The sequence below is a fragment of the Poeciliopsis prolifica genome, unplaced genomic scaffold (genome assembly GCF_027474105.1).
Source record: "Poeciliopsis prolifica strain line A6 unplaced genomic scaffold, Auburn_PproV2 SCAFFOLD136, whole genome shotgun sequence".
In the NCBI taxonomy this organism is placed as follows: Eukaryota; Metazoa; Chordata; class Actinopteri; order Cyprinodontiformes; family Poeciliidae; genus Poeciliopsis; species Poeciliopsis prolifica.
The window spans coordinates 399,534-425,124 of record NW_026562511.1 but is presented as its reverse complement, the minus strand read 5'-3'; the positions used below and the strand labels follow the sequence as shown (position 1 = coordinate 425,124).

Genomic DNA, 25,591 nt, shown 5'->3' with positions numbered 1-25,591 from the left:
AACAACCAACAAACTATTCAACAGAAACTCATAAAAACATTTTGTTTGACGCGTGTGAAAGAAAGAGTCAGAATTTGTTGACGGGGATTTTTTTTTTACATTGGATTTTACAATGGCGCCCCCAGGCGGATTTAATATGTAAGTACAAGCATATGTTCTAAGTTTATTTAGTTAAAATTCCTTATCGGTGCATTAAAATCAATATTCTCCTGTCTGAATGTTATTTAAACTTAATAAGGTAACGTGAGATGGTTGAGGAAAGCATGAACTTAAAGTAAAGCTGTTAAAGATATGAGATGTTTTATTTACTTAAGGTTAATAAATGTGGGAAAAACTCAACGATGAATCGCTCAGGACAGAATCTGTTTTTATGCACCCTGATTAAATTAATGCTGATTTTTTATTGTTTGCTGTTGTTTTTTCTCACTTGTAATTAAAGTATTCTTAATGGAGGCCGCGGTGTGATCATTAATAGGATTCTCCGCCCCAGATGTTTAAAACTCCTCTCCTCCTTCTGCCACGTTTTCCCTCCTTTCCAAAGAAAAGAGGCGACGCCTGGAAGCTGCCTCGCAATCTGATTGGTCAACCCAGAGGAGAACCCGCCCCAACACCCGCCTCCGTGTTGTTTCTGGCACTCTGATTGGTCGGGCCGATGCCAGTCACGGTTACCATGGACTTCGGCTTTGCTGGTATCCAAGTGAAGAGGAGATTTTGGGGGAACTGATCGTTTCATCACCGAGAGGCAGAAGAGCCGCAGCTCCAGTCCGGTCCAGAGGGCTTTCCGGCGGCTTGCAGGTGGATGTTGTTGCTGCTCAGCTGGAGGCAAACAGCGGGGAACTCAGGAAGAAATGGCGCAGAAGAAGAATTCAAAAACTCACAATAAAAGAGGTTGGTTATGTTTTTTTACTATGCGCTCGAGACGCGCCTTCAAGCGAAACTCTATTAGAAGACTTTGAGATTTTAAGTTTTTTTCTTTTGAAGTGATTACAGAAAAAACCCAACCATACTAACCTGATCGTATCCATACACTTATGAATCACGTCATTTCGGCTTTCAGTTCTGCCTTTCAGATGTTTAGATTATTGTTTTTGGGGCTAAAACCACCTCCTAATTAGCGATTAGAACAGCTTAAGAACTTAAGAAAATAAATAGAAATATCCAAATGTGTTGATGCTGGTAACGCCGAATTCTTCTGGGTGTTTTATGCTATAGTGTTTCAGTCATAATTTCCATTTTTTGTTTGCTATTTCAACCATGAAGGAGAGTTTCTAAAACGAGCAGAATTTCGAATGGAGTCAGTTTAGGCGCTAAGCTAGCGCCGCTACCTGTGTTTATGCTGCTAACAGAGGCTAAGCTGGATGTTCGCAGTCTCTGCTGGATGTTGTGTGTTTCTAAAGGATGTTTTGTGTTGGTAATATGACTAATGATGCGGGGTGTGTTAATAATGTGTCCGGAGAGGTTGTTGACCCTCAGTCATGTTTGTTAGGACTCCGTTTCCTGTGATTCTCTGAAAAGCTTCACTGGGTCTGAAGTGCTTCCAGAAACACCGACACGCTCACTTTAAACATTAAATAATTCAATACTCGGGGAATATTCACCATGCAGACTGACAGAGATTTAAGGAGGAGCGGCAAAAGCAGAGGAGGTGGAGAAGCAGAGCTGATGGAGCATCACCGCTGCTCCCTGGATCTGCTAGCACAAAAACTGACTGACGATACTTGGGCTATATGACAGATAAATAAAGTATTTCTGACTTGAATTGGTGTTGTGGGGTGGTAGTTGTTCCTGGGTTGACCTCCTCAAGTTGACCTCCTCAGGCTGACCTCCTCAGGTTGACCTCCTCAGGCTGACCTCCTCAGGCTGACCTCCTCAGGTTGACCTCCTCAGGCTGACCTCCTCAGGCTGACCTCCTCAAGTTGACCTCCTCAAGTTGACCTCCTCAGGCTGACCTCCTCAGGCTGACCTCCTCAGGCTGACCTCCTCAGGCTGACCTCCTCAGGTTGACCTCCTCAAGTTGACCTCCTCAGGTTGACCTCCATCAGTTGTTTTCTTGCCTCCTGCTATCGATGCTAAAAGCTGAAAACAAGCAGGATGTGTTTGAGCTGCAGCTCATCTTCATGAGGGAACTTCCTGTCACCTCACAGATCTCACCTCCAGAACTGTGACCAAGCCCAGCGCTGGAGGTCAGAGGTCATGCAGGAAGCTGTAGGTGTAGCTGGTTGATTTCTATCTTTAGCTTCAGTGATTTTTACTGAGGCTGTGAGGGTTGAAGTTCATCTCAGCTCTGTTGTTTACAAACATATATCCGGTACCGTCTGGTACCGTCTGGTACCGACTGGTACCGGCTGGTACAGTCTGGTACCGGCTGGTACCGTCTGGTACCGGCTGGTACCGACTGGTACCGTCTGGTACCGTCTGGTACCGGCTGGTGTATGTATATTTGTGAACCATCTCAGGATCTTTTCCTGTATATTTCATAAATAGCAGGCTCTTTACCTTTGACCTGTTGGGTCGAGTCCAGAACCAGGAGAATGTTCTGGTTCTTCAGCAGAACTGAATTCTTCTTGATTCTTTTAGTTTTTAATTTTGTCTCTTTATTTATTTTTTATTTAATATCTTTTGTTTTTGTCTGTCTTTATTTTATTTTTTAAAAATTGTTTAAAGTTTTATTTATATTTTGACTTTATTGCTTTATTTCCTATATTTTAATAATTACATTTATTGTCTTTTGTCTGTTTTTCATTTTATTTCTTTTTATTGTTTTCTGATGCTAAGCGACGGACAGAGGAGGAGAATCGAGTCAAGGTCGCTCTGCGGCATCCCAGGCTCTCCTGGAGCCTCTCTGGGTTTTGTCAGCTCTAATAATAAACCGGGTCAGGTTCCGGACCGGGTTCCGGCTCGGGTTCTGATGCTTTGTGAACTCAGAGCTGTTGTTGGAGGAAGAGGAGGAGCTTTTCCCTCTTCATCGCCAGCTCTCTGAGCTCCAGGTAGCTGGAGGATCTTTAAGGTTCTGGAGTAATATCTGTGTGGTTCTGGTTCTGTTCTGGACCCGTTTTGCTTGGTGGGCTATGCAGCGCTGCGCCTCCTCCCAGCCTCCTGTGGAGGAGATCCACGCTGAGGAAGAGGAGGTGGAGGAAGAGCAGGAGGCGTTTCAGGAGACGGGTAGGCCTGGCAGCTGAAGCTGGTTCTGGTTCTGTTGGGTTTGGGTCTAACTGGTGGGCTCGTTTAGGAGGCGTTAACGAGGAGCAGGTCGGTCCAGTGGAGGAGCCGTCAGTCCAGGAACCCGGTGAGCCTTAGCATGCTATGGTTCTGGTTCTGGTTCTGGTTCTGATCTGCTTTTACTTCTAACTGGGTTCCTGTCAGAACCGGTGCTGAGTCTGACCCATAGGAGTCCAAATGGACAGCTGCTGGTATCAGCTGCAGATATTTCGGTCCTGAACAGCTGCTCTCTCTATTCCTGGTCCAATCGGACTGTCAACCCGACCCAGGTCCTTCTGGCAGCAGTTTGGGTTCTGATCCAGTAGAGGACCGGTTCTGGTCAGTGGACCTGATAGAACCAGTGATAAACGACCACTGGTACCAGTCCAACTGGTTCTTATTAGCAGGTTGAAGAGAACCTGAATCAGGAGTTTTAAGCATTCTGATTGGCTGTTGGGCTCCATGAGCCCGCCTCCAGTTAGTATTTCAGCCAGTCCAAACAGGAACCAGGAAATAACAGCCAAACTGGAACCAGTTGGTCCAGTTGGGTGGAAATGCTGCTTCTATATTCTTGTTTCCAGATCTGATTTGACTCCAGTTCCACCAAAACTACTGGTTCTGGTCCAGAACAAAGAACCGTCTCCATTGGTACAGGGGGGGGGGGTCACATGGACACCAGCAACCAATCAGAACGTCAGGAATGATTTTTAAACTCCAGTTTAGCCTGAGGTTTTATTCTGAAGCTCCTGAAGCTGAGCCACAGCAGGAACCAAGCAGGTTGCTTTAGAACCGGGTCAGAGCAGCAGTCAGAACCGAGTTAAAAAACTCAGTGTTTATAAAAACTACCAGTTAAAAAACTGAGTTTATAAAAGCTACAAACTGAGTTATAAACTCTGAAGATGAGATTAGAAACTTTTTCAGTGCCTTCGTTACAAAGTGTTCCTCTGATAAAGAATAATTTTAAACTTCATCAGATTACAGACCTCTGAAGGAAATTATTATTGATCAGGAAAAGCGATTGATCTGCTGCAGATGATTGATTGTGTGACAGCAGATCTGAAACATTCAAAGGTTTTGACATGTTTGCCTTTTCTGGTAAAAAGCCGTCTACTTCCTCATTCTTTTGAAACTGTTCTGTATTTTTGGTTAATGCTGATCAATAAGGTCAGGATGTGGGTCGCTTAACTTGTGAACATCATTGTAAAGGAAGCAAACCCGTTTTATTTGGAGGAACTCATCGATGGTTCTGGTTCTGCTTTCCACAATAGAAATAAAACCAAGATGTCTGTGTTTTATAAAGGATAAAACTAACATTTTAGATCCTAAAATGTCCGTCTTGTCTTTCGCACCAGAACGTCTTTAATGATTGTTCACATTTTGCTGATGAATTGCAGCGACCCGTTTGGGTCAGAACGACCTGCATCAGATCTCCTCATGACCCTGAATATGTTTCAGTCGTCTCCATGACAGAAACGCTGGTTACTGACAACGCCTCGGTTCACCGCCTGACCGATGCGGCCAGGCTGACAATTAAAGCTGCAGTTACACTTTAAAAAATACTTTTCTAAATGTTTGTTGAAGGGTTGCCATGTTGTGACAGTTTGTTATGAGGCCCAAGACAATCTGCTATGTCTGAAGAAATGACCAAAAACAGACAATCAGAGCCAGGAGAAGGGGCTTAGCGCTGTCAATTACCCCCATGTACCTGCTGCCAAATGTGCTAATTGTGGGGAAACAACTTAATCTTACATTAAAACAGTTTTTCTGCTGTCATCAGAGGCTATGCTAACTAGTCTGAGCATTCACAACATGCTATGCTAGCTACAGTGTAAAAGAGACCCAGGGGAAAGTTGATTGACAGTGCTAAGACCCGCCTCCTGCCTCTGATTGGTTGTTTCGAGTTAGCATTGGGAGATTTGCTCTCACAGATGATCTGTCTCATGTCTGTCTGTCACAATATGGTGATAGTTTTGGTAAGTATATAAAAAACTAAATAAAAAATCTACTACGCAGAGCTCAGGAGCTCCACCAGTGGTTTGCTAATTGCAGCTGGCTAGTCTGAAGGAGCTGAGAGGGGGAGGAGCTGTGCCTCGAAGGCGGGGCTAAGTCCACCCAGGCGTTTATAGAAGATAAATCAGTAAATCTGTGATTTTGTTTGCTGGTGATGTGTGCAGATGGCCGGCCGGCTCCTGTGGAGCATAAGAATGGGAAGCGGGCCGAAGCCGGACCCGGAGCGGCGGATGGCGGTCCGAGGTTCTCCATGTTCACCTGGCTGGTGGTCGTGGCTCTTCTGGGTGTCTGGAGCTCCGTGGCCGTCTTCTACTTCGACATCGTGGACTACGACAGAGTGTTGGGTAAGATGGCCGCCGCACAGGGCCGAGCAGCTGCTCTGTGACGTCTCTAACCGCTCTGCTCCTCTGCCTTCATCCCTCTTCCTCTGCATGCAGCGAGGGCGCAGGAGTTTCGTATGAACTTTTCTGAAGTTCTGCAAGGTATGAAAGCGTTTCACCCCGTTTTCCCTCAGCCTGATTACTGCAGGGTTCAGTTAGTGAGTTAGCTTAGCGCTGACAAAGAGGGAACCGCCATCAGTCCGAAACATCTCACTGCGGTTTAGTGGAAATAAGGGGAACTGAGCGGCTGTGCAGACAAACTGCTCCAGCCTGTCTGCTTCAATGAAGCCTCAACTTCCCCTCTGCAGCCTGCAGGTTCTGGTCGGCCCGGTTTGACCCGGTTCGGCCCGGTTTAACCTGGTTCTGACTCTGTGGTTGCTTCTGTCTCTCTGAAGGTTCAGGCTGACAGACGACCGCAGTCATCCTCACCACATCCTTCCTCTGCATCGTGTTGCTCTTTCATCTCCTTTGATCTCATGACTCTGAAACGTTTTTCCTCTTTCATCACCAGCCAGTCAAACTTCACGCCTCGCATGGAGAAACGTCTCAAATTGTGTTTAGAAAGCTGCAGTTTCACAACCTCATAAACTCAAACTAATTGTCAGTTTCATCCTCAGATCTGTTAGTTTTCATAAAAGTTTTTATTTTATGATTTAAGTTTTTTTTTAATGATTTTTAAATTATAAAAAATAAAACAAAATAAAATACAAGTTTCAACCCAACAAGACACTCGTAGTTTGTTTCCTGTGCGACGTGAAGAACTTCTGCATCGTCTCACAGATATTAACTGATTTTATGTTGTTTGTTTTCAGAGCAGCCGATGGAAAATGATTCATGGTTTTCTACTGTTTATACTTGAAATATATGAAAAAGAGAATTTATATTCAACTAGAGCTAAAATAAGGAATTAATTATTGAAATAATCAGCTGGTTTAGTAATCAGTTAATCATTCAGTGTCTAAACTGAAGCAAAGAGACTCAAAAAAGTCGACATGATGAAAGAACGACAGTCGGAGCAGCAATGAAGCCAAAACTGTACAGAAATGAAAACATTTATATAAATATGGACTAAAAAAAAACTTCTTTTTCTGTAAATATACTCAGAACTCCACAAGCAAGTTTTAGCTGTAAACTCTGTAACCATTTTCTACCTGTTATTAATAAAACAACCAATCAGAACCAGGAGGCGGGTGTTAGTGCTGCCTATCATGCTTGTATATGTGCTTCTCCCAGCCTCCCCCTTCTCTCTGCTATGCTGCAGCTGCTTTCTGATAGCAGAGTCTGCCAGGAATGCTAAGGCTAGTTAGCATAGCCACCTGAGGCTTACAGAGTGGTAAATAATCTGCTTTAATCCTTCATTGATCTCAGAATGAGCGGTTAGCGTACATGCTAACTGAACAAGCTGGGATCTTCTGACAGTCAGGAAGTTAAACTGTTGAACCGATTTAATGTGAAAGCCTTCATCCTGACTGTGGAAACTCCTCTTCCTCAGGGAAACTAGCCGCCTACGACACGGATGGAGACGGAGACTTCGATGTGGAGGACGCCAAAGTTCTGCTCGGCAAGTCCATTTCCTCCTTGCTAAACGACTGATGTGGTTTACATGAAGGCCTGGGCTTAAAACTTTAATCACCTGGTGACCTTTAACCCCTGAGCTCATCCTTCATAGACTAACAGCACCGGCTGTTCAGACGCATGAACGTCCTCCAGTGTTTCTGTCGTTTGAGTTTTATTGCAGTGAAAGTTGGATGCTGACTGGAGATTCAGCAATGATTGATAAAAATCAATGAGCAGCGCAGTGAAAAAGATTCAATTGATCACTAATATTTCGGCAAATAGCATCATCACTGCCATGAAGGAGAATGTTGTTTTCAAGCCATTTTCAGAGAATATGATGGTAATAATGCCATAATAATAATAATAATGCAAGAACAGATTCTCAAAGATCAATAAAGGACTAATTTAATTTAACCTTGGAGCTGGAAAACTTTTAAACATCCAAAATAAGTAAAAGAACAGAAGCAACAAATGAAACCTGCTGTTTGTCTCAAACAGCAGGTTGAAGATTTTTATCATCCAGTTTTTGAAGGAGAAAAATGATAAATGATGCAAATGGAAATTATTGATCTCGTTTCAAACTATGATGTGATTGATTTATTGCTCATTGCAACAGGACCAAGCTTGATCCTTGTGGAACTCCCAGAGATTTGAATCAAGTTGACCTTTGACATGGATGCACAAAATGAACGTCAGTCTGATCAGTGAAACTGGGCTGACATGAACAGTTTGTGTTTCTGTTTGAGCATGTGACCGTATGCAGGGTCAGAGGTCAAAGGTTAGGTTAACATCGGTGTGACGTGTTCATCCCTAACTTTAGAGCATTAAGAGCAGAAATGAAGCGTCTTTGTGTAGTTTCTGATTGTGTGACGTGTTTTTCCTCCTCTGTGTGTCCAGTCTGGTCCGGTCCGGTCTGGCTGAACCGACTGTTTTACTGTCCGGAGGTGTTTAGTTGCTCTTAGATTGAATCTCTGCAGCTGTTCTGTACCCAGAAGCTGCATCTGGTCAGTGAATCAGGCTGGAAACGGAGAGGAAGATGAAGCGTGTCTGTGACCAGCAGAGGGCGCTGTTTCACCGGCTCAGCTGACGAGAAGAGACTGAGAGAAAGTGTTTTTTCTGATGTTTCTGGATCATCTTTAACTTTCAATCTTTCTCCCTCATTCATCATTTCTTTATTTTTTCATCCTGGTTTCGTTCCAGTCGTCCTTTTCTCCAACCTATCGTTTTCTTTTCTTAAACTCCTCCTTATTTTCAGTCCTCCATCTTCCCCTCCATCCCGTTCTCCCTCCTTTTCTTTCCCTCTCTCTCGTCAGGCCTGACCAAAGATGGCGGCCGTAGCGCCAACAGCGAGTCGCTCGAAGAGGTTCTGAACATTTTAGCAGAGGAGGGCTCTGATTGGATCTATGGCTTCTTCACCTTCCTTTATGATGTAGTTTCTCCCCCCGCACAGCGAGGTGAGGAAGAGGAGGAGGAGGAAGGGGCAGAGGCCGCCGCTGATGATGTGGAGGTCAAAGGGGTCATTCTGGACCTGCAGAACCAGTAGAACAGAAAGCAGGCAGTCTGACGGCATAGAACCAGATCCAACGGGTCTGAGCCGGAGCTGCGGTTCCCACTGCAGGACCGGACTGGGCAGACTGGGCAGACTGGGTTCTGGAGACAAGTACAACAAACAAGGAGAACTGAAGAGGAAGAGATGAACACCGTTTTATTTGGTCACTTTTAATATTATAACCAGTTTTCATCTTCATACAAGCTGATCAGAAAGAAAAATAATTAATATTTTAGCTCAAATTAAAAGTTTGCAACATTATATAACCACATAATGTCTCATGATTTTATGTCAGATTTTATTTTATTTATTGAGCTATTATTAGATAAATAAAAATGTATGCAATTTGTTGTTTCGGTACAACAGATTATTAGGACCAGGCTAAGAATTATCATAATAATATTAGAATTTTAATAATTTTAGAATAAAGTGTTAATATTAGAAAAATAAAGAGGCAATATTACCATAAAAAAGTTTTAAAATTATGAGAAAAATTGGTTTTAATGAGATAAAGACTTGGATAATTAAGATCAAACGTGACCAAAGTCATGTAAAAATAAAATTACATCATTACGACTTTATTCTTGGTTCATTTTGATTTTATTGTCATATTATAAGTTACAAGTCAAGAATAATTATGAGTCAGCAGTATTGACATTAAAATCTTCTGCTCTTTGAGATCAAATCATGTTTTTGTGTTTAAATGAATGCACTCGTTGCTGCGTTCTGATTGGCTGGCTGCTTGAACATGATTGTGTCTAATCAGTTTAGTTTCGGGCGTTAACGTCTCTTCCTGATTGTCGGTAAAATCTCAAGTTTTTTTAGTCTGAATGGTTCATAGAAACCATGCAATTTCTATGAACTGCATGGTTGGTGTGTTTACACTTTGTTTTATAACCAAAGGTTAACCTCGTTTATTAAACCTGAAACCAGCTGCATCCTTGTTGATATCCCTCCTGTGACCTTTAACCTCCCTGAACTTCATCAGCTGTTCTTCCTGTTTCCTGAGCTAAAGCTGCAGCTCTCCCCTCAGATCAGAGGACGTTCAGAGGAAGCTCTGAGCGGATCAGAACAGGTACGGTTGGCTGGGTTTGGGTCTGTCTGGAGCGCCGCGCTCACCTGATGCGTGTTTCTGTTTCTGAACTCCGTAGAGGAGAAGAAGAAGAAGAGAGGGAGGCACAGAGGTAACAGTGGTATCTCCATGTTGAACCTGACAGCATGTCTGTTGGATTCAGCTGGAAACACCTTCAATCTCTTCAACAATTTAACATTTAATAACAGTTTTAACTAAACAACAAACTTTAATGCTTTATTTTTACCTGTTTAAACTAACCAGTGTTTTATTAGGCGTTTGTAGAAAAGGGATTGCTGTATTGAACAGTTGATTGTTTTGTTTCTCCTGAGCCACAAAGACATGATTCAGTTCAGTTTTAAGAATGGCTGCACCAAAATCTGCTCACTGGTTTTGGTCCTGGTGAGTTTACTGGTTACAAGAGAAAGGCTGATTGGTCACCAGTTTGGCTGATTCTGATCGTCAGCTGATTTCTTGATGGATCACTGTCAATAAATGTTCATGATGCTTCTTGATCTGCATGGACTTCCTGCCTTGCATTAAATCGCATGGTTTTGTTGTTTTGCTGCTCCGTATGTTTAATCATGAGCTGTTCGTGCTGAAAGCAAAACGGTTAACATTTTGATTTGTTGTTAATCTTTGGAGATAAGATGGTTAGCTCCCAGAAAGCCTTTCACTCGGCTTTGGTTGAGGTTCCCTGATGCTCGCCTGTGAGATGGTTGTGTTCAGCATGAGAGTAAATGTGGACGACCTCAGCAGTTTGACAAGTTGTTTCTGCTCTCAGCACCAGGTGAGACTTCAGGAGAGGCTGAAACAAACCAAACCAAAGGTACTAAAATGTTCATGAAATAATTAGCATCACTAATAGGCCTGTCGCGATAAACGATAAGTCAATTAATCGCACGATAAGATAAAACTATCGACCTCATTTCAATTATCGGCTATATCGTTTCTTCCTGCCTTTTTCTCTTCCTGTTGATGACACTGAATGAAAAAAGGCTCAACTCCACTGACCCTCCCTTACTTCCTTATTTCCTTAGTGTAATGTCCAGCGCGCTGCACCATCTTGTGGCCGATTGTCGACTCATTATCAAAACCTGAGAGACACATCAGCCGACAGAAATCCTCGCTATAACGGTTCGATCGAACCGTGTTGTGTCCAACAATGGACACAAAATAATAAGTCCAGTTCACTAACTTTGAAACCAGGAATTAATCAATTCCTTACTACAATCTACCTGCCTGCAATGCATGTAGCTACTGTCAGTCTGACTGAATGAAAATCATTATATTTATGTCACGTTAATGAAGAACAGCTGAAAAGTTACCGGGTTTTCTGGTAGAAATTTCACTCCAACTCCTCCCCTAGTTATTTATATTTTTTTGCACAAACTGTTGAATAAACATTCATGTTGTTTCTGATGTCTGCTGGACCTCGGGTTGCATCGTGTCAGCTGTTCGGGATTCCCTCCGTGTTTCCCTCAGAAAGCAGGAGGAGAATCCGCGCTTTCTGATTGGCTACATTCAGATCAATGGCTACATTCGGTCACATTCAATAGGTTGCGTCACTCTCCCAGTCTGGATAAATCCTTGATTTAGATCAGAGCAACGATCTGCCGTAACACACGACGATCTACCTTAACACACAACGATCTACCTTAACACACGACGATCTACCATAACACACAACGATCTACCTTAACACACAACGATCTACCGTAACACACGACGATCTACCGTAACACACAACGATCTACCGTAACACACGACGATCTACCGTACACTACCGTACACACGACGATCTACCGTAACACACGACGATCTACCATAACACACGACGATCTACCATAACACACAACGATCTACCTTAACACACAACGATCTACCGTAACACACGACGATCTACCGTAACACACAACGATCTACCGTAACACACGACGATCTACCGTAACACACGACGATCTACCGTAACACACAACGATCTACCTTAACACACGACGATCTACCATAACACACAACGATCTACCTTAACACACAACGATCTACCGTAACACACGACGATCTACCGTAACACACAACGATCTACCGTAACACACGACGATCTACCGTAACACACAACGATCTACCGTAACACACGATCTACCATAACACACAACGATCTACCATAACACACAACGATCTACCGTAACACACAACGATCTACCGTAACACACAACGATCTACCATAACACACAACGATCTACCATAACACACAACGATCTACCGTAACACACGACGATCTACCGTAACACACTAGTGACAATCTTAGAACGAAGAACGTTCTAAGATTGTCGTTCGGGTAAAAAATTCTGTAGTTTGAATTTTTGCATCAGGCAGTCTGATTCTTCTCTATTTAAATCTAATGATTACTGAAGGGCAATAAACTATACAGACTTCATAATCTGAACTCTTTTGGTTGAATGCAGTGTTTATTTCCACTTTGGCTTCATGTTGTTCAGTTTTTATTCAAGTACATTTATTGTTAATGGAGACTGAGAATCTTTTATTTTTATTTTTGGTTTTATTTATTTTGTGTATCAGTCCCAGTGTTAAGTGTCTTTTGAAAGCAAAGTGTTTCTATCTTTGGCAGGAAATCACATGTATTATTATGTAATTTCCATTAAATCGATGTAAAAAGGTCTTCAAACAATATTATCGTTTATCGCAATAATTTTTGAGACAATTTATCGCCCAACAAAATCTGTTATCGTGACAGGCCTAATCACTAATTGATCCTAATTGTTGCATGCTGTAGCAGCTTAATGACAGAACCAGTCAACTGTTTGGAAGGACAAGGTTATGGGATGATGTCTTCTAGGCAGATGAGCTCAAGTTGGAGATGATTCCTCCAACAGGCTGAATATCTTATTAACTTTAAGGTTTGAACCCCTGACCCTTAGGAAGCAGTCCTTAGTGATATAGGCATGGTTATATTGTGATGACAATAGGCACCTTTAGTATCATGTCTGTGTTTCCAGTCAGTAAAACAAACAAAAGGATGTCACTCAAGTTCATGTTAGTTTTCAGTTGAAACCATAAATATTAACGAGTCTCGCACATCCTCGTTGCCGTCTGTGGAGATGATCCTTTCTAACCGCTCCACTGAAATCTTTCAGCTCAGACTTCGGGTCCTCTGATCCGAGGCGTCAAGCTGCGCTCGGCTCTGAGGGAGGAGCTCAGGCTGATCCACGAGAAGATGGAGGCCAAGAGAATCGCTCGGATCGCACTGGCCGAGATCCGGGCGCTCCTGGCTGAGGAGGAGCAGGAGAGGGAGGCGGCTTGGGCACAGAAGATGAAGGACCTGGAAGCAGCACAGGAACAAATGAAAGAAGAGAGAAGGATAGAAGAACAAAGGGTGGAGAAGGAGAGACTGGAAAAGGAAAGAAGGAAAAGGAAAAGCTGGAGAAGGAGAGACTGGAAAAGGAAAAGAAGGAAAAGGAAAAACTGGAGAAGGAGAGACTGGAAAAGGAAAAGGAGGAAAAGGAAAAGCAGGAGATGGAGAGACTGGAAAAGGAAAAGAAGGAAAAGGAAAAACTGGAGAAGGAGAGACTAGCGAGGGAACGAGTGGAGAAGGAGAGACTAGCGAGGGAACGAGTGGAGAAGGAGAGACTGGAAAAGGAGGAAAAGGAAAAACTGGAGAAGGAGAGACTGGAAAAGGAAAAGGAGGAAAAGGATAAACTGGAGAAGGAGAGACTAGCGAGGGAACGAGTGGAGGAGAGACTGGAAAAGGAGGAAAAGGAAAAAACTGGAGAAGGAGAGACTAGCGAGGGAACGAGTGGAGAAGGAGAGACTGGAAAGGAGGAAAAGGAAAAGCAGGAGATGGAGAGACTGGAAAAGGAAAAGGAGCAAAAGGAAAAACTGGAGGAGGAGAGACTAGCGAGGGAAAAGGCGGAGAAGGAGAGACTAGCGAGGGAACGAGTGGAGAAGGAGAGACTAGCGAGGGAAAAACTGGAGAAGGAGAGACTAGCGAGGGAAAAACTGGAGGAGGAGAGACTAGCGAGGGAAAAACTGGAGAAGGAGAGACTAGCGAGGGAAAAGGCGGAGAAGGAGAGACTAGCGAGGGAACGAGTGGAGAAGGAGAGTCTAGCGAGGGAACGAGTGGAGAAGGAGAGACTAGGAGGGAACGAGTGGAGGGAGAGACTAGCGAGGGAACGAGTGGAGAAGGAGAGACTAGCGAGGGAACGAGTGGAACGACAGAGGCAGAAAAAGAGAGAAGTGAGAGGGAGCGCCTCATCAAGGAGAAGGAGAGACTCCAAAGTGAAAGGGTTGCTAAGGAGAAAGCAGAGAAAGAAAGAATAGAGAGGGAACAACTTGGTAAGGAGAGAGAGAGAATCGCCAAACAGAAGGAGCAACTAGAAAAAGAAAGACTGGAAAGGATTGCTAAAGAAAGAGAAAGAACGGCCAAAGAAAAATCTGAAAAGGAAAAGATAGACAGAGCGACTAAAGAGAAGGAAGAGAGGGAGAGGATTGCTAGAGAAAGAGCTCGATGGGCTCAGGAAAGAGAGATCAGAGAAAGACCTGGCATTGAGGAAGGAAAGGGAGAAGCAGGAGAGGGACAAGTTGGAGAAACAAAGGCTGTCCAGACAGAAGGAACTGATGGAGAGACAGCGGCTGGCTAGAGAGAAGGCCCTCCAGGACAAGATGGAGGCCGACATGTTGGCCAAGGAGAAGCAACGAAATGCCACAAAGAATGACATGAAGAGACGAGACCTTTCAGAGACGAACTACAATGCTTCCCAAGCTTTAGCTCCAGCAGCCATCAAGAGGGACAAGATGGTTGCTGATGGGACTAAAAACTGACTGATGAATGTCATCCTACTCTATAGTCCAGGGAAACGATTGAACTCCCGGTTTAAAAACCAGGTTTATCTGGGTTGGAATTGTTTGGACACATGCAATATACCTGTTGGGATATTGGAGCCAAATTCTGTTTGGTCTCTATAGATGGGCTGTACGAGCCGAGGGGTGACAGGTGGTAGGCAGGCTATGAACCCAGATGGACTAAGTTTTTGACCGCTGTGGCTGAGTCCGTGTAAATACTGTTGCTGTGTACTTCTGAGTTTATAGGGTTTTGTGCATTAATCGTCTTGTCATAGTTGAATAAGCTGATGAACCTGAAATCCACTGACTTTCACGTGCCACAAGAGGTACAATGCTTGTCTCTTGTGCGTCACGGCAAAGCAGCTGTGGATCAGCACTTCACTAGTACAGTATTGCACTGGTTAGTACAGGGGATGACACCAGTTCTCCTCTGTATCCAACTCTTAGCAAGTTGAATCAGATACTTTTATTTTGACAGATAAGTAAAGTTTTCCAAGATTTCACTCTCTAGGTACCTGGAGAGTACCCCCAGGTACTCTGACTGCTACTGGAAGGATCTCCAGTAGCAGGTACTCTGGAGAGTACCCAGGTACTCTGGAGAGTACCCTCAGGTACCTGGAGAGTACCCCCAGGTACTCTGACTGCTACTGGAAGGATCTCCAGTAGCAGGTACTCTGGAGAGTACCCTCAGGTACCTGGAGAGTACCCCCAGGTACTCTGACTGCTACTGGAAGGATCTCCAGTAGCAGGTACTCTGGAGAGTACCCCCAGGTACTCTGACTGCTACTGGAAGGATCTCCAGTAGCAGGTACTCTGGAGAGTACCCTCAGGTACCTGGAGAGTACCCTCAGGTACCTGGAGAGTACCCCCAGGTACTCTGACTGCCACTGAAGGATCTCCAGTAGCAGTCAGTCTTGCTCCCGATCGTATCGTATGTATCATAGACATACAGAAGGTCCCCAGGTCGGGACTCAAACCCAGTCAACCGTTCTACATCAGCCCACTCTGGTGTTTGGTTTATATCAGCTGGTGCTCCATGTAGATACTCCTAGCCACTTTATTTTTCTTCATAGTTGCGTGTTTTGGATGATCTATGGGGATGATCATAAAAGTAACCATAACAAATATGAAATTGTATTAAATTCTATATTTTTTCCTAAAAGCTTTTCAGACCTTCCCAGATTGCTGTTCTGATCCCAGTTTGGGCCAATTGAAGAGAGGGACATTTTGATGCATTAATGGCCAAAAAAAAAAAAAAGTCTTGGATCTCAAAAGACTTTAGGAAACATCCCCAACTTCTGAAAAAGTTGCAACTAAGCATTGTACTTCTAAAAAATGTTGCCTAAAACCAGTGTTAGGAACTAAAACGTTAGCTGTGCTAACCCTAAAGCGGCACTGTAGCGCTAAGGCACTACACTAACACGGTATGGAGCAGAAGCTAATGATAACATTGCTCAACAGTCAATTACAAGAACTTCAATAGAGATGTCACACTTTATTCAACTGAAAGTTTACAAAACAACCAATTAATTAGCTAAAGTGTGAAGCTAAAAATGAGCTCCTCTCTTAGCAGATGTTTGTCCACCACTGTATGAAACAGACAGCTGGAAGGACCGAGAAGACCCCAGCAGCGTTTGAATATTGCTGTTGTGTAACTGATCGTTGACACGGGACCAGCAGGGGGCGCTATACAAACAGACTTTGCTGCATCAGAAGCTCCACCCCCTTACTCCTGGTTCACAAACATTCAACCTGTAATCATGGTAACTGTTGTCAGTTTTATGTTTTAAACAATCAATAAAAGCCTCTTAAAAAGCAGAAGCACTGAAACTAAGTTAGTTTATTCTAAACTTGATATATTTAACATAAGGATCTGACCTCATGTTTATGTGTGTGGTTGTTTGTTAGGACTGCTTTGGTTTAAGTTCATTTGTTTTATTTCATGGATTTTGTTCTTGAATGTTTTGAGCTTGTAGTTTGTAGTGAAATGTTTGGCGTTCATGATCCTCTGGGTTCCTCCTCCTGGTGACGTCGGCCTGTAAACCACATCTGTCAGACACTCTGCAGGTTTCTGCTGTTTTTATGTATTTCATGTCTGTATTTTAATAAAACTGAAAATGTTTTGGCTTCAGTTGAAGCTCCTTTTTTCATTTACTTAGATTCTACAAGACTTTTCCAAACGGAGATGTTGCTGGAAGGGTCTCCAGTAGCAGTCAGTCTTGCACCTGATCTGAATTTCCCTCTGAATGGAGACCTCCCCGACATGCTAAACGCTTAACATCCAGGCATCAGAGAATACTCCATCACATCTGCTGATCCAGCTCCTTTGTTTTTGCCACTCCTCTTATACCTCTGCCTGGCAGTACGGTTAGATAGACGTTGCAGTAGGGGATATGACGGCTGGAAGAGATAGTTTGAACCTCCTCCATTTCTCCAACAGAGATTTGGGGTCAAAGGTCAGGTTATTTGAGTTATTCTCATCAGTTTCTAACAGTTATAAAAATGACACCAAGAAAGAAAAGTTTTTTTTCTTGTAATAAAGGTCAAATTTCAGAATTAATTGATTCCCATTGTTTGATAACCAACCTGAAGGGGGCGCTGGAGCCTGTAAAAGTATTCACACCCCAAACCTCAGTGGGTTTTCATTGGGTCCGATGGCCGCCTGCTGCAGCACATGATCTTTACCTTTAAGGTTCTGCTCTGGGGTTGGGTTCTGGAGGGGAACCGGCTTCCTGGACGGTTCAGGAGGGGAACCGGGTTCCTGGACGGTTCTGGAGGGGAACCGGCTTCCTGGACAGTTCTGATGTAGAACCGGGTTCCTGGGTCATTCGGTCCCATTTAAACTGTTTGGGTTGCCAACAGGGCTGGGAGCAGCGCCGGCGCTGAAGGGGGGATCACCTGAAGAGAGAACAGGTGAGGTCTGATGGGATCATTTAGCCAGATGTTAGTGGCCACTTTATTAGGTACACTTCTGCTCTGGATAGGTCAGCCAATCACATGGAGTTCAACCTGACCATCAGAATCAGAACCAAAGAGGATTTAAGTGACTGACAGCTGAATAAACAAGCTGCTGATGTGTTTTTGTTGTTAGAAGAGCCCAGTAAACCTGAGGTGGAAACGCCGACCAAGGGAGCTCCAGAACCGGAGGAGGACGGTCCTGGAGCCGAGGAGACATCAGGTGGGACATGGACACCTGTCCTTTCTCTGCAGCAGCAGGTTCAGAGGATTAAACCCGAATCAGGATTATTTAGCTGAAATAACTCATGTTTGTGACTCACTGCTCACCTGCTGCCTGTTGGCATGAGGACGGTAACGCTGTCTCTGCTGCAGTCCCTGGATCTCAGGACCTGGAGTCTGAAATCCAAGGTTGGTTCCGCTGAGCGGCTGCTGCATGTGAGGGATGACTAACTCAATTAGGGTCTGGCGGCGGTCCAGCTGCTGCTGTAACTCAGAACCGGTGGAAAGACTGCTAAACAGAACCAGGTTCTACAGCTAACATTTACCAGATCACACTGGGGCTTTTAGTGCACCACAGCAGTGCTAGGCTCCGCTAACAGTTAGCATGATGGCAAAGCTCTATACACACATGGCATTTAGTAAAACTAACGCTACAGTGCTCAATACAAGTGGTAGGTAGTTGAAGCTAATGCTAATGCCCTAAAGCTACCAGAAACGAATGCTAATGCTAAAAGATTAGACATGCATAGAGTTTAGTTGAAGCTAATGCTAAAGTTCTAAATTCAATAATGTTCAGACCCTCCATGTGTTGTGAGGAGGCTAACAGTTTAGTAAAGGTAATTTAGGATGTTAAGATCACTTATTGTCTTCAAAATAAAGCTACAGTAGTAAGCAAAATATGAGCTAAAGAGCATTAGCTCTTTAGCTCTGCTAATAGAGCATTAGCTCTTTAGCTATGCTAAGAGCATTAGCTCTTTAGCTATGCTAATAGAGCATTAGCTCTTTAGCTCTGCTAATAGAGCATTAGCTCTTTAGCTCTGCTAATAGAGCATAAGCTCTTTAGCTCTGCTAATAGAGCATTAGCTCTTTAGCTCTGCTAATAGAGCATAAGCTCTTTAGCTCTGCTAATAGAGCATTAGCTCTTTAGCTCTGCTAATAGAGCATAAGCTCTTTAGCTCTGCTAATAGAGCATTAGCTCTGCTAATAGAGCATAAGCTCTTTAGCTCTGCTAATAGAGCATTAGCAGAAGCATGGCCACCACTGCATGAAATCTGCTCTGCGCTGCAGATCAAAACGTTTCCACGTTGTGTTAAAGCAGCTTTATTCTACCTTTAGCCTCGCTGGCTAACTGGTTAGCACTGCTTAGCTTCATATTAGCCGTCTTTAAGACATGCTCCTTTCATCTTCTCCTCCCGCCTGTGATCCAGTCTGTCTCTGAATCAGCCGCTCCATTACCGGCTCGGCTGCATGTATCGGACCTTTTCCAGAACCGGGCGGGCCAGAGATCCGGGTTCGATCCGCAGTCTGACCGTTGTTGTTTCCTCTGCAGCCGCCGTTCCTCTGCCGCCGCTGGACGACAGCCATTTTATTCCAGGTGAGTCTGTAGCTTCCTGTTTCCTGTCCAGAGTCTGTGGATCCTTATGAACCTGCTGTTTGTTCTGCAGACGACCCGGCAGAACCCGGAGAGCACTACGGTCAGTACCAGAACCAGAACCACAACCAGACCCGGTCCTGTCGGGTTCTAACCAGTCTGTGTTTGTTCCAGAGGAGGAGCCCGTTTCCATCGACACCACAGGAGGTGAGCCCCTCCCCCACCTGCTGCTGATCATTCAGTGGTTCTGATTCTGACCTTCTGTGTTTCCTGGTCCAGTTCTGGTGGAGGAGAACCAGCAAGAGGAGACTGAAGGTGGGTCCGACCAATGACCCGGTTGTGGTTCTGGTCACAGTCAGACTGATTGCTGTTTGTCGCCCCCTGGTGGTCGTCTGTCTCATAAATGATGAGAAACTGAATCTGTAGTTACAAACAAGTTTTATGTAACTGATATTAAAATTATTGAAGAAATTCAAAAATTTTATTTTGATAATTATAAAATAACGTTTTACTTTTTTATAGAAATAAGAGGTTTAATATTTTTACTTTACATATTTTTAGCTTGAATATTTAAATCAATTTGTTTTAAATTCTTCCGTAATTTTTAAATTCTGTTTTACTTTAAATATTATTTTAGTGACTATTAAAGTTTTTACTGTAATTTCGGTTTTACTTTAAATATTTGTTTAATTTGCTCGTTTCTTTATCTTCACATTTCCATGCATGAAGCTGTAATAATGAGTCCTGCTGTTGTTCTGCAGGGGAATCGGGTCGGTACCGGACCAGCTCCAAACTCTCCCAGGAAGCAGGTGGGAAAAAAATGATAAAATAATCTGTTCGTTGTTTCAGTTCAGTCACTGACAAGTTTCTGATTTGCAGAAGCGGAGGAGCCTCCAAAAGCAGAACCAGAACCCCAGACTGGGTCGACCCGACCCACAGAGAGCAGGCGGGAAGCTGATGGTGAGAACTCGCTGCTGGTTTATGACTTTTGCACGGAGCCACCCAGCCGACAAGGACCGGCTCTACCGTTAGAATGAAGTCCAGTTTGTTTGTTTGACCTTTGACCTCTGGTTCGGTTCTGTGGGTCAGGAGCAGCAGAGAAAGCGGCCGAGGAGCAGAAGGAAAAAGGTAAAAATAAAATCATGAAATCTTCTTCTGTGGTTTTATTTAATCTCCTCTGTCGTTCTGTTGGTCCTCCAGCAAAGAAGAAGAAACCCAAACTGCTGAACAAGATGGATAAAAGCATCAAATCAGAGATCGATGCGGCGGAGAGGCTGAGGAAGAAGGTAGAGGAACCGACCGGGAGACATTTCCTCTTCCTCCGGCTGATCCACGCCGTGACCTTCCTCTTCCTCCTCTTCCTCAGGGGAACCTGGACCTGGCCCTGAAGGCGTTTGATTCACTGGTCCAGCAGCACCCTCTGAGCCCGCGCGCTCGCTACGGGAAGGCCCAGGTAGGGTACAGGAGGGCCGTACGCAGCGCCGGGCCGGTTCTGGTCCGTAACACAGTGTCGACCCGGCAGGTGCAGGACGATCTGGCGGAGAAGCTGCGCAGCAACGATCTGCTGCAGAGCGCCATCAACACGTACGGAGAGGCCGCAGAGCTGCCCGACGTGACCTCTGACCTGCTGAGGGCAGCGCTGAAGAGACGAGCTGAGAGGCAGCAGTTCCTAGGTAACAACAGTGACGGGACCGGGTCAGGACCGGTCAGGACCGGGTCGGACCGGGACCGGGTCAGGACCGGGTCAGGACCGGGTCGGACCGGGTCAGGACCAGGTCGGACCGGGGACCGGGTCGGACCGGGTCAGGACCGGGTCAGGACCGGGACCGGGTTTAATATGTCGATGCTCTAAACTCAGCGTTTCTCCTGTGAATTAATTTAGATTTCGTTGGATTTGAATTGGATTTTATTTGGATTCACTGGATTCTAGTTTAATTTCTTTGGGACTTTTGCTAATTTATTTGGATTTCATTTAATTTTATTTGGATATTTTTTGCATTTTTTAATTAATTTTATTTGAAGTTCATTGGATTTTATTCTTTTCTGTAATCTATCTGGATTTCATTTTTATTTGGAGTTTGATGGATTTGAATTGGAATCTATTTGGATTTCATTTAATTTTATTAGGATATTTTCAGTTTTATTTTTATTTGGGTGGATGTAATTGGGTAGTTTGGGATTTCATATGATTTTTGACGTAAATGTTAAAAACAGGAACAGGAAGTAGAATCTCTTCTTTGATCTGCATGTGGAGGCCGGACCCTGGGGTCAAAGTTCATGTTGCGTTGCTCCCAGGTCGGATGCGGGGGTCACTGGCGACGCTGCAGAAACTCGTCGACGTTTTTCCCGCCGACGTCGACCTGAGGAACGACCTGGGCGTCGCCCACCTGCTGCTAGGCGACAACAAGGGAGCCAAGAAGGTTTACGAAGAGGTGCGTCGGTTCGCTCAGACGCTCCTGTTTCGGGTTTTAAGCTCCCTGCTGATTGGCTGCGTGTCGTTTGCCCCGCCCCCAGGTCCTTGCTGTTGCCCCTAGCAACGGGTTTGCCAAGGTTCACTACGGCTTCATCCTGAAGGCGGAAAACAGGATCGCAGAGAGCATCCCGTTCCTCAGGGTGGGTCAGGCAGCTTTGGCTCACTGCGTTATTGATTATTAATGAGGAATGACCATCGCCCCTCCCCACCCCGTTTCTGCAGGAAGGCTTGGAGTCCGGCGAGCCGGGAACCGACGACGGCAGGTTTTACTTCCACCTGGGAGACGCTCTGCAGCGAGTCGGAGACGACAGCGTGAGTGACTGATCAATATCAGTTATTAATCAGGAAATCATCAGTTATTAGTTAAAACTGCTTCATGAACAGATCAGAACATTTTCTCCTCCACTGAATGAATGTTGCTCATGTTTTCACTTATTTAAATTATTAAATTAGCTTAAAATGTCAAAAAAAAGTCACATTTGTTCATCACAACAAAAACTTCAAACTTAAAACATTCTGCTGACGCGTTTCTTTAAATGCTGTAATGTCCATGTTTGTCCACCAGGTGGTGCTGTTTCCCCCATAACTGAACATTTTCATTAGTTATTTTCTCAGCTTTTCCTTCCTAATGAAAAAAGTCACTATTTATGTTTATTAATGTTTTATGTGTTTTAAAAAGTTTTTATTGATATTGAAGGGAGTTTCAAGACAAAATTGTAGTTATGTAACAAACATGATCTAGAATGCCGAAAAATATATTATTTAGAATCTATTTGGAATTTATTTAATTTAATTTACAATTATTGGGATTATTGGTTTGCACTGGAATCTATTTGGATTTTATTAAAATATTATTTAATTGATAAAATTTAATTTAATCAATTTAATTTTATTTTATACCTGGATTGTATTTAATATTTTGTGTTTTTTGGATTTTATTGCTTTTTTTCTGGATTATAAAGGTCAGATGTATGCAGTTCTGTGAGCAGGCCACAAGGTGTCGCTTTCTGATTCATTCATTCATCCATGGTTTGGGTTAAAGGGACATGAACACATGAACTGGGTCAGAATTTAATGAAAAGTTTAATTTGGTTGACCTGAAAGCAGTTGAGCTGGTTTGGTCCAATCAGGAGTGAGGATTGGTTCCCCTGGTCCCGCCCTCTGTTGGTTCTGTCTGTGCTGGTTCTGACTGAGCGACCCGGTCCATCTGCAGGCGTACCATTGGTACGAGCGGGGTCACCAACGAGGGCACTTCGCCTCCGTGTGGCAGCGCTCGCTCTACAACGTGGAGGGACTGAAGGCTCAGCCCTGGTGGACGCCGCAGGAGACGGGATACACCGACCTGGTCCGGGTACGTCGCCGTGACGACCGTCCCGGACCGCTTAGGGCCCACGTGAACTGGGTCAGAACCGGGCCTGCACCGCTCAGGGCGGTTCTGATCGGGACCACGGTGTGTCCAGATGCTGGAGCGGAACTGGAAGACGATCCGGGACGAAGCGCTGGCGGTGATGGACCGCAGCCGCGGCCGCTTCCTTCCTGAGGAGGAGAACCTGAGGGAGAAAGGAGAGTGGGGCCAGTACACGCTGTGGCAGCAAGGTGCTGACCCGGTAACCAGGACCGACCAGAACCGCTGGTCGGACCTCGGCTAACTGGTGTTGATCCGTGTCTCCAGGGAAACGCGCGGGAAACGCCTGCCAGGGCGTCCCGAAGACCTGCGCCCTGATGGAGCGGTTCCCTGAAGCGACGGGCTGCAAGAGAGGGCAGGTACCCGACCAGAACCAGAACCTCCCGCCATGGAGGGAACTCCAACCAATCATCCTGTTTGGTGTCTTATAGCTTTGCTGCTAATAATCTCAGAGTTTAAACTGTTTTCTTTTTCCTCACTTCCTGTCCCTGGTTTGTCCCTCCTGACTTCCTGTCGCCGTGGCCTAGATAAAGTTCTCTGTGATGCAGCCTGGGACTCACGTCTGGCCTCACACCGGACCCACCAACTGCAGGCTGCGGATGCACCTGGGCCTCGTCATCCCGGCGCCGGGCTGCAGGATCCGCTGCACCAACCAGACCAGGTGAGCCTCTGCTGCCGGGACCACCGGCCCAAAGTTTCAACCACTTCCTGTGACATCACCGTCCACTTCCTGTTGGCAGGGAGTGGGAGGAGGGGAGGGTCCTGATCTTTGACGACTCCTTTGAGCACGAGGTGTGGCAGGAGGCCGACAGCTATCGCCTGATCCTCATCGTGGACGTTTGGCACCCGCAGCTGAGCCAGTACCAGCGCCAGACGCTCAGCCCCATTTAGGACCGGTTCTGACCCGGTTCTGCCGGCCCGGTTCTGTGGACCCCACGGTTTGAGTCATGGAAGGAGCGGCCTGACTGATGAATGTTTTAAACTACTGACTGGACGTTAACCCGGACGGCTTTCTGAGCCCGGTTCTGATCGGGTCGGGTTCTGGTGTTCCGTCGTGATCATGGATCCATTCACTTCCTTTCATAATGAACCAGAACCACGTCCTTCAGTCCATCCCTGTCTGTGAATTATTGAAACACTACAGCTGAAGGAAGCTCTGGACCTTCACAATAAAAGCCTGCATCATGTTTTAATTTAACTTTAGCTCCGCCTCTCTGCTCCTGATCAGCTTTTTTGGTTTTGACTTTTTTTTTGCACATTTACTTTGTAATACAAGATGTTAAAAAGATGATTAATATTTATATAAAATAATAAAAAATAAAAAAAAGTAAATTTAGCGTCTGGTTCTGACGTTTCTTCCTGTTTGGTTTGTTCAGTTTTACTGGAAGAGAAGTGGAAATAATTTCTTCTCCTTTTGCTTCTCTAGTTCACTCAGATTTTCTTAAAGGCATTAATTTAATTTACTCTCCTTCAGACTCTCTTCTTCTTCTTTCCTTTTGTTCCCAAACCAGAGATTCAGTTCAGTCCAGTTTCTAAAGGATGGATGAAAACGCAGTTTAGCCGTTCAGATTATTTTAGGCGTCTGAAAGTTTTAAGGAAAGGAAACAGGAAGTTCTGATGGAGCGAACCTTCAGAAATCACTTTCAGAATAAAAGCCTGAACCAGCAGCTTGGTGTAAATCTTTACTTCTGTACATTCATTGAAAGTAAATACATTACATGAAGGTCGAGTGAAGCCCTGACGCTCATTCATGAACAGGAAGACCCACCCTCCCACTTCCTGCTGACGTCACTCCGCCATGTTACTTTACAATCTAACTGAAAACCGTCTCGATTGAAACGCGTCTAAAAAAGTTTCATGCACATCATTCAGTTGCTGTGTTTCTGTAGTGACGCTTCAGGTGTTTGACTTAACACGGGTCAAAAAACAAGATCCAGCAAAAGGCGCCATGTTTACGCCTGCTGTTCAGCCAGTGGCCACTTGGTGGCAGCAGAGAACTGTAAACAAACGTGACGTAGCAACCGCAGAAAGATAAAACTTTATCTGATTCAAGACATGAATTTACACCTTAAAAAATAAATATGGGCTAAAAAATAAAGTTTCATACTTTAACACTGTTTCACAGCATTTGAAAGCAGGCTTGACAGTTTTAGAAAATATGATTAGAACTCTTCTGGTGTACCACAGGGCTCAGTATTTGCTCCAACACAGTTCAGCTTATTGTCAACCAAAATGTCTGCTCACATTCGGGGTGCCACAGGGCTCAGCGCTCGGCCCCGCCCACACGTTTCCTTCTCTTAAATCAAACAAACAATAGCAAAAACCGCCAGTCTTCACTCCACCAGACCTGTAGGTGGCGCTAAACATGGAGTGTACACATAAAACCAAGAAAACAAGGAAAACAATGAAAAACTTTTCCAGAACTTTTTCCAACCACAAATCTGTAATCCGCCATTGTTGTCTTGATCAACCCAGATGATGCTAATGTCAGCATTTTCACAAAAGTAGCTTTTTCTGTAGCTTTCACCCTAAAACCGC

At 44.6% G+C, this 25,591-nt stretch overlaps 1 protein-coding gene across 10 annotated transcripts; it reads left to right on the top strand.

Annotated features, from left to right (window-relative positions):
• Nucleotides 1-680: 680 nt before the first annotated feature.
• LOC129355495 (aspartyl/asparaginyl beta-hydroxylase-like) lies at nucleotides 681-24,589 on the top strand. 10 transcript variants are annotated; one of them, XM_055025086.1, is made up of 29 exons: nucleotides 2,922-3,162; nucleotides 3,230-3,286; nucleotides 5,373-5,552; nucleotides 5,646-5,690; nucleotides 7,081-7,149; nucleotides 8,459-8,599; nucleotides 9,728-9,769; nucleotides 9,846-9,878; nucleotides 10,551-10,595; nucleotides 17,718-17,804; nucleotides 17,957-17,992; nucleotides 19,134-19,178; nucleotides 19,249-19,278; nucleotides 19,350-19,382; nucleotides 19,455-19,490; nucleotides 19,937-19,984; nucleotides 20,055-20,135; nucleotides 20,265-20,303; nucleotides 20,376-20,461; nucleotides 20,542-20,628; nucleotides 20,698-20,848; nucleotides 21,471-21,607; nucleotides 21,690-21,788; nucleotides 21,871-21,960; nucleotides 22,862-22,999; nucleotides 23,109-23,244; nucleotides 23,321-23,412; nucleotides 23,581-23,714; nucleotides 23,794-24,589. In XM_055025086.1, the coding sequence occupies exons 1-29, from the start codon at nucleotides 3,069-3,071 to the stop codon at nucleotides 23,942-23,944; spliced, it is 2,442 nt and encodes an 813-aa protein (XP_054881061.1). In that variant the 5' UTR covers nucleotides 2,922-3,068; the 3' UTR covers nucleotides 23,945-24,589. The 10 variants fall into 10 exon arrangements, with proteins under 10 accessions (XP_054881066.1, XP_054881061.1, XP_054881063.1 ...); XM_055025088.1 differs by lacking the exon at nucleotides 8,459-8,599 and having other exon boundaries at nucleotides 23,794-24,587; XM_055025089.1 differs by lacking the exons at nucleotides 5,646-5,690; nucleotides 8,459-8,599 and having other exon boundaries at nucleotides 23,794-24,586.
• The last annotated feature ends 1,002 nt before the right edge of the window (nucleotides 24,590-25,591 follow it).

Bases quoted from the DNA above. Each gene is read 5' to 3' on its own strand.
- LOC129355495 (XM_055025086.1), top strand. From the start codon at position 3,069: ATGCAGCGCTGCGCCTCCTCCCAGCCTCCTGTGGAGGAGATCCACGCT. The intron at 20,136-20,264 runs GTGAGAACTCGC...TCTGTGGGTCAG, and splicing joins GAGCAGGCGGGAAGCTGATG to GAGCAGCAGAGAAAGCGGCC. The intron at 23,245-23,320 runs GTGCTGACCCGG...CCGTGTCTCCAG, and splicing joins GTACACGCTGTGGCAGCAAG to GGAAACGCGCGGGAAACGCC.